Source organism: Lynx rufus, unplaced genomic scaffold (genome assembly GCF_022079265.1).
Source record: "Lynx rufus isolate CCGP_SWC_20201006 ecotype Redwood Valley unplaced genomic scaffold, mLynRuf1.p SCAF_20, whole genome shotgun sequence".
NCBI lineage: Eukaryota > Metazoa > Chordata > Mammalia > Carnivora > Felidae > Lynx > Lynx rufus.
The window spans coordinates 24805249-24814136 of record NW_025814835.1 but is presented as its reverse complement, the minus strand read 5'-3'; the positions used below and the strand labels follow the sequence as shown (position 1 = coordinate 24814136).

Genomic DNA, 8888 nt, shown 5'->3' with positions numbered 1-8888 from the left:
GTCCATGCCTTCTCTGGGTGTGCCACCCTCCCCACCTGTGTTCCCCAACTGGAGCTTTCCGAACATCAGACATTGCTATTCAAAGGTTTACACACAGCTCAATCTCTAGCCTCTCCCCTTTCTAGCTTCTTATTGTTTATAATAAACAGGTAGGGCCTGCCAAGGACAAGACAATTATGCCCACATTTTTACAATTGTGACTGGAATGTGGACACTCAACTGTGGACTGCATTAAATGAAGTATAATGTGCCGATTACAGGAAGTGATGGTCCCACTGTATTGGTCTCTGCAGACCTCTTCTGGACTGATTTTATCTAGTTCTGAACATCCTGTTTTAATATAAATCTGGGAAAATGTCCAGTGACCACTAGAGGGCAAGCTGATGATGAAGGGTCTGCAGTGCATAGACCAATGAGAGATGTTTACCTGGAGAATGGCAAGAGACAGGATAGTAGTCTCCAAATATTAGATCCAGTTTGTAAAGATCCAGAAAGCAGCACTATCACCAATGGTAGCTATTTCAGGAAGGTTGGTTGTTTTTAAACTCTTAATGGAAGCCCAGCACACATATAGAAAACTGCACAAATCTTAAATGTACAGCTTGAAGAATTTTCTCAAGGTGAACACACTGAATAACCACCACCCAAAAATCAAGAAACAGAACAGTAATAATACCCAGAAGTCCCTCTCCAGGCACTCTCCCCAAAAGGGTAATCACCTGATTTATAATACCAAAACTTAGTTTTACCTGCTTCTGAGTTTTTCATAAGTGGAACATCATAGCACATATCTGACTTATTTTGTTCATTATGTCTGTGAGGCTAATCAATGCTGTTGCATGCAGCAAAGTTCATTCATTTCCATTGTGTATAGTTTTCCATTCTACTCTGGATGGCATTTGGGCTACTTCTAATTTGGGCTGTTATCAATAGTGCTTATATGAACAATCTTTTTTTTTTTTATGTTTTTTTTGGGGGGGAGAGAGAGCAGGGGAGGGGCAGAGAGAGAAAGAGAGAAAATCTCAAGAAAGCTCTGTGCTGTCAGTGCAGAGCCCGGTGCAGGGCTTGATACCATTAATCACAAGACCGTAACTTGAGCCAAGATCAAGAGTCAGACACTCAACCGACTGAGACACCCAGGCGCCCCTAAAATTTATATATATTTTTTAACGTTTATTTTTGAGAAAGAGAGAGAGTGTGAGTGGGAGAAGGGGCAGAGAGAGAGGGAGACACAGAATCCAAAGTAGGCTCCAGGCTCTGAGCTGTCAGCACAAGAGCCCAATTCAGGGCTCTATTCCATGAACCATGAGATCATGACCTGAGCTGAAGTCGTACACTTAACCAACTGAGCCACCCAAGCGCCCCCTTAAAATTTATATTCTTAACATCAGTGTAGGAGAGTTCCGTTGCTTGATATTCTCTCCAATACTTGTTTGCTTGTCTTTCTCATTTTACCCATTTCGCTGAGTGTGTAGATTCATGGTGGTTTTAATTTTACTTCCATGGTGAGTAATAACGTTGAGCACCTCCCTGTTTATTACCCATTTTCTTATTCTCTTTGTGAAGTGTCAGTACAAGTCTTTTGTCCATTTTTTTCTACTGAGTTATCTTTTTCTTATTGTAGCAGCTGTTTATATATTCTGGAAATGAGTCCTTTGTTGGATATATGTTTTGCAAACACCTCCTTGAGGAGATAGATTTCAGTCTGATATAAAGAACCTCCCTATTTTTTTTAATTTAAAAATTTTTTTAATGTTTATTTTTTGAGAGAGAGAGAGACAGAGGGTGAGCGGGGGAGGGGCAGAGAGAGAGAGAGAGACACAGAATCCGAAGCAGGCTCCAGGCTCCAGGCTCCGAGCTGTCAGCCCAGAGTCCAATGCGGGGCTCCAACTCACAAGCTGTGAGATCATGACCCAAACCAAAGTCAGACGCTTAACTGACTGAGCCACCCAGATGCCCCTGAACCTCCCTATTAATGGAAGAGTGCAAAAAGAGCAAGGTGGACACAAATGAGAGAACGAGGAGAGAACCCTCGCATGGGGAGGATGAGTCTGATACTAATACCCACATGTCTGTAACACTCTATAGTTAATCAAATTACATACACATTCTAGACTTCATTTAAACCTTTATACAACCTGGCTAGATAGCGCTGATGTCTGCTTATTTTTTTAATTCCTGTTTTATTTTTAAGGCTGTCTTCCTAGGGGTGGCCCTGGGTCACTATAGCTTACTACTCAGTGAGTGATTAAACTTGTAAGGTTTGCACCTTTTGCTGATAGATCTGATAGAAGGTTAGGGAACTCATTTAAAGTTTAGGCCATTTGCAAATCTGCCCCAACTTTTACCTTCTGTATGTTCAAGACCTTACATTTGGCCAAAGATCCATAGACTACTAGGACCTATTCAGGTCTTTCGTGAGCAAGCATATAGCTTTATGCCCATACAGCCTTCCAGACTACCAAGAATATATGGAAGCCCATTCAAACATCAAAGTCCATTATGGCTGTCATGTTCCCCAAATCTTCCTCTAAATTTCTGGCTGGTCTGTCTGTTGCTTGTCCCAATCAGTATCACAACCTCAGGTTAGCTGTGATGTTGGCCTTCCCTGACTGCCACTATAACCACTATTATTTTGGGGCTCCTGGGTGGCTCAGTCCATTGGGCATCCAAGTCCCGATTTCAGCTCAGGTCATGATCCCAGGGTCATGGGATTGAGCCCCACAATCAGGATCTACACTGACAGCATGGAGCCTACTTAAGATTCTCTCTCTCTCTCTCTCTCTCTCTCTCTCTCTCTGTCTGCCTCTCTCCTCCACTCACACTCTAAAAATATTTTTTTAAAAAATCACTATTATTTTGACAATCCCCAAGCATGGATTTTTTTTCCAAATTCTGCTCCTAATCAAGTCAGCGTCATCTGGCAGCGAGGCTGCAGGTCCTCATACCATGCCCTGCCTTGGTAGAACCATTGCCTCACGTAGCTGAGGGAGATATGGCAGCAGCTCCAGGCTAAAATGCCATAGATTCTCACCATTCTTACCAAGGTTTAGTAGATTTTCTTGAATAAATGCTTCTCAATCTGTTGCATGCCTTTGGTCAATTTCCAGGCCTGAAATGGCTCTTTTTGACAACGGTGTCCATTTTATCATTGCATTTTGGGAGAGGATTTCCAGAGCCCCTTACTCGACCATTCCAAAAATTCCTTCCCTTCTCTTTTAAGGAGACTCTCTAGAAGATCCTATAACACTTTGTCACACAGGGTAGCCATGGTTCAGGGTGGAAGGAGACTATACAAGGGCAGAAATACAGGGGAGAGGATCATTAGGGGCCATCTTGGAGGCTGGCTACCATGCTATCACCACCTCTTACCTGGGTTATTGTGATCCCTCCTTAACTGAGTCTGTTCTTGTCTGTTTTGCCTAAAGTCTGTTCTCAACACAGCAGCCAGCAACCCTCTTACATCCTATGTTACTCTTCTGCTCAAAACCCTGTAACAGCTTTTCACAGCCAAGTAAAAGCCAGTCTTTACCATGGCTCCAAGGCCTTACATCATCTGGCCCCTTCTTTCTGATTAATCTTCAACCACTTACCACTCTCTCCTCACTCACTCCACTCTATGTCTCAAATGCACTAAGCAGATTTCTGCCCCAGGGCCCTTGCATTGGCTCTTTCCTCTGCCTGGGATGTTTTCCCTCAGATAACCATATGGGTGGTTCATTCAAGTATCAGCTACTCAAACTGATCTTTGAGCACTCTTGCCATTTCCTGCTTTATAACACTTAACACATCGCCTGGTTTCTTCCACCAGGAAGTAAGCTCCACAAAAGCAAGGGGTTTGTTCTGTTCTTGCTAAAGTCCCAGAACCAGAATAGTGCCTGGCACATGGACGGTACATATTTGTGTAATATCTAAATAAGTGGGCTTATGAAAGTGGTTCCTAGGCCCAGCTCTGCCCTGTTGATATGGTGAGTTATGTATATGAGACAAAAGAGAAAGGAGGCAAGAGGAAATGGGGGAAAGAAAGTGTAGCTATTAATAAATGAATATGAAACAGAGGCATGGGGATAAGTCAGGAAAGTAACTGTGTGATAGGAAATAGCTCATTCAGACTTGAAAGTCTATAAAGCCCAAAAAAAAGGCATGAAGTTTAATTTGAAGGAATAACATTATGTGGAATTATGCAAACTCAGAAATAAAGGAAAGTTTATCTGTGAGTTGAAAGGAACTCATACTGTAGTTAAAAACATTAAAAGACTGAGAAAAAATATATTAACATCTGTGAGACTATGGTGGGAGCTTATCAGGGCACGCCCTCCGCATGGGATGAATGTTTCGGGGCAGCACGGGATGGACCGATAGGATCTCCCGGATCTTGTCCTGGCAAATCTTGTTTGCTGCCATCCCTGCTTCAAACTCTCTGCGTTCCTCTTCCTTCTCTGCTTCCCGGGCCTGCTGCTGGTAGGACATTTGCATCTGAAGTTGCTTCCTGTACTCGTGGGCCAAACTGGAACGTCTAAGATAATAGAAATGTTAAAGTACAGAATTACAAGCGGTAAGCATTTGGATTCACTTAAGGCATTACAATTAAAATGGAATTTTTGAAGTCAGATTAAAATAATTTGTGAAAATCAGGGTGAGAGGGGAAGAAATAGATGGAAAATTCAATAATGTGTTTATTACACAATAATAATTAAGCTAGACATAGAACAAATATTGATTTGGTTCACTCAGAATATTTCCTGCTATCTGGAGCGAGTCCTTGGCCTCTCTCCATCTCTTCTTCCACTCTTCCCCAAGGAAGAAGTGACTTTTCTTTTTTAATGTTTATTTATTTATTTTGAGAGAGAGAGACAGAGACAGAGAGAAGAGAAGAGAGAATCCCAAGTAGGCTCCACGCCGTCAGCACGGAACCCAACACCGGTACTCCATCACATGAACTGTGAGATCATGACTGGAGCCAAAATCAAGAGTTGGACGCTTAATTGATTGAACCACTGGCGTGCCCCAAGAAGTGACTTTGCTAATGGTAACACCGGAACAGGCTAGTCTGCCTGTTTTCTCCCCTGCTTTCTGCTGGAGAGACCTGCACTGGTCTGGTACTGCTGGTGACTGGGTGGGTAAAGGTGCCTCATTCTGTTCAGTATTAACTAGATAATTTCTTCCACGTACAAGCCACATTTTAAACATATAAACCACATATTAAATTTTATAGTGTGATTTTTTTTTACTATGGTAAAAACCACATAATGTAAAATTGACCATTTAACAATTTTTAAGTGTAATAGTTCAGCAGTGTTAAGTACATTCACATTGTTGTGAATCAGATCTCCGGGATGTTTTCATCTTGCAAATCTGAAACTCTATACCCATTAAACAACAATAGCTCCTTCTCTCCCCCTCCCACCAGCCTCTGGCAACCACCATTCTATTTGCCGTGCAGAATTCGAATACTCTAGATATCTTGTATAAGCAAAATCATAGTATTTGTCTTTTTGTGACTGGCTTATCTCACTTAGCATAGTGTCCTCAAGGTTCTCATCCATGCAGTGACATCTGACAGGATTTTCTTCCTTCTGAAGGCTGAATAATATTCCATTGTACATATATATCACATCTGGTTCATCCATTCATCTGTTAGTGGACATTAGGGTTATTTCCACTTCCTGGCTATTGTGAACAGTGCTGCTATAAACACAGCTGTGCAAGTAGCTCTTCAAGGTCCTGCTTTCAATTATTTTGGATATATACCCACAAGTGGGATTGCTCGATCACAAGGTAGTTCTATTGTTAATTTTTTGAGGAAACTTCCTACTTTTCTCCATAGTGTTCATGCCATTTTATAATCTATAAGCCACATTTTTTATCAGCTTTTATCAGAAATGAAGCTTTTATCATAAAATAAAGATGCATAAGCCTCTATGGCAGATTCCATTTTCTAAAGATGGTTACAGTGATAGCTCCCCTCCATATGCTCTTCTGCAATGTGAACCTCTATTCCCCTTATCAAGAGGTAGGGCTTATGTCTCCATCCCCTTGAATCTGCATAGGCCCAGTGACAATTTTTATGACCAGTGACATAAAATGACCAGTGTCATATGAATATGACAAAAGTGATGCTATGTCAGTTCTAGGCATAGCCCTTACCTGGCTTGGCAGCTTCCCCTCCTGCCTACTGGAATGCTCACTATTGGAACTCTCCCTGTCGGAACCAACCACCATACTGGGAGAAGCCCAAGCACATGGAGAGGCCACATGAAGGTGTTCTGGGTGATAATACTGATGAGCTCCCCAACTCAACATACACTGCCAGGTATATGAGAAGATACTGGAGGAGTCCAGGGCAGTTGAGCCTTCAGATGAATGCAGCCCCGTCCAACAACTGACTTGAACCACATGAGGGACCCTAAGCAAGAACCACCTAGCTGAGCCTTGTCAACCAATCATGAGAGATAATCATAACTCACTTTAAGCCACAAATTTTGGGGTTATTTTATTATGCACCAATAGGTAGCTGTGACACCTTCCATATACACTTGTTTTTCTTCTCTCTCAGCTGATTCAGAAGTTGGGCAGGGAAGAAAGTTTCTATTTGTCAAGTCCCCTCACATCTCCAACAATAAACTTTTTAAAAATGAGAAGACCTCCAGAACAGAGGCAGTAGCAGGAAGTCCGTAGGGTAGGCCAGATATTAAAGTGAGTACCCCCAAACTAACAATAGGTTCAGGTACATAAACCACAGTCTTTCTAGAGTGAAAAGAGCTTATTTCTATGCATCAAGTGAGTGTGTAAGTCAGCGGACAGGCCCAAGGGACAGGAAGGGTGACCAGCAATTAGAAGAGCCAAATCTTCCTCCACCACACTGGTCACCTGAGTTGGGTATCTTGGTCATCAGTGAAAGGTTATGCTATGGTCCAAGAAATGCTGCAAGGAGGCATCTATCTGTCTGTTTCCTCCACCACAGCCTGATTGTGGTGATCAGAGGGCCACTTAGCAAAGGAAGGCACTGGTATTTCCCAAAGTGCCTAGAACACTTCAGTTTTCCCATCCAGTGAAGCTGCAAAAATTCTCCTGAGGACATTTTGCATGGACTGCTATCCCCATAAGCCATTTCTGCTAATCCAACTAATGAAGCCACACTGTGTTTCAGGGTTTGTTTCATGGGGGAGAATAGTCTTCTTGTTATTTCATTAGGATTTAATGTTGGGGCCTATTTTTAAAAAATTGTTTCTAATGTATTTTATTTTTTAAGATGTTTGTCCAGTTTAATATCTAATGTCTATAATCACAATATACACAATAGCAATAAAATTTAATTTTACCAAGATGGCTGGTGCTTATTTCTATATGAAATTCTGTAAACCGACTTGAGCTTTTAAGACAAATTTAATACTGATGTTAAAAAAATGTCATGGGGCGCCTGGGTGGCGCAGTCGGTTAAGCGTCCGACTTCAGCCAGGTCACGATCTCGCGGTCCGTGAGTTTGAGCCCCGCGTCGGGCTCTGGGCTGATGGCTCAGAGCCTGGAGCCTGTTTCCGATTCTGTGTCTCCGTCTCTCTCTGCCCCTCCCCCGTTCAGGCTCTGTCTCTCTCTGTGCCAAAAATAAATAAATGTTGAAAAAAAAATTTTTTTTTTTAAAAAATGTCAATAATGCATGAATAACGGCACATTGTCCTCTTTCCATGCTAAAAATCTGCCTTTTTTTAGGTAGTAAACAATAATAAAGAAAACAAAATCATACCTTGCAAAATTCTCCTTCTCTTCACGATTAAGCTCTTTAAGACCTTCATTTATACGTTCCTGTTCCATAACACGCTCTTCCTGTTCTTTTGCCTTTCGTTGCACTGAGAAACACAAAAGTAATTTTTGCTAAACGACCTTCTTCAGACAAGACTTGCTGCCATCCCTCTGGGCATCAATGCCATCCTGTCTTTAGAGAGGCAGAGCTTACACTCACTGACTACATCTTAGATCAATAAGTAGTCATCTTATCAAGTAGTCAGTCATCTTCATCAAGGGAAGAAGAGGGTTTAGGTTTGAATGTGCTGTGATCTACACATATTTTTTTCTTAACCATTTTTCATTGCAAATCTATGATCAGCCTTTTCAAACCAGGTTACCACTGTCAGAACACTTCTCACCCTTTTCTTCTTGAGGACAAACAGTTCTATTGTCATTTATGTCAATGAGAGTTTATTTATGACAAAATAAATATTGGAAAAAGCCTTAGTATATAATATATAAGGCTTTTGTAAATTAAATTTTAAAAACATAAGCATCCAGTAAGGGGGGAAAATGACAAAGAAAACAGAGTTCACAGAAGAATAAATACAATTGGGAAATATACATCTGAAATGTATGTATCTTTGGTCCCCAAATCCATTTACAGGAACTTATCTTAAATAATCATACATGAGCCAAAAAGAACTATGTACAGAGATAGTAACCTGCAATGCTAAAATAGTAAAAAGATTCAAGACAATCTGAAGGTCCATTAGTTGTGTTTAGGTAAAATAAATTATGGCCCATTTTTATAATGGATTTCTAGGCAACATTACAAATTCTATAATTGAAGAAATATGACCTGGAAAAATGTTTATAGGTGGAAAAGGCTGGCTCTAAAACAATATATTCAACATGATCCTAACTTGTGAAGGGAAATGATATACATAGTAATAATACTGGAAGGAAATACATGAAGTTGTGAATAGTAGCTATCACTGGGTGGTAGAATTATGGTTGATTTTGTTTATTTGTTTAAAAATGGCCCCAAATACTTAAATTTTCCATGTTGCCTCAATAGCTTTTAAAACATTTATCATGGGTAAACACGGAAATCGTTTTAGCTTATAAGCTTTCTTCTAATTTTCTTACAACTCCACCCAACA

At 40.9% G+C, this 8888-nt stretch overlaps 1 protein-coding gene across 1 annotated transcript in view; it reads right to left on the bottom strand.

Moving 5' to 3' along the window:
- Positions 1–4119: 4119 nt before the first annotated feature.
- The window catches only part of CFAP53 (cilia and flagella associated protein 53), a 37664-nt gene continuing 32895 nt past the window's right edge, over positions 4120–8888 (bottom strand). The window contains exons 8-9 of the mRNA XM_047086442.1: positions 7742–7844; positions 4120–4516 (exon numbers count right to left, since the gene is read on the bottom strand). Coding sequence (XP_046942398.1) covers positions 4288–4516; positions 7742–7844 — 332 coding nt within the window. The 3' untranslated portion in view covers positions 4120–4287. The remainder of the gene's footprint in view (positions 4517–7741; positions 7845–8888) is intronic.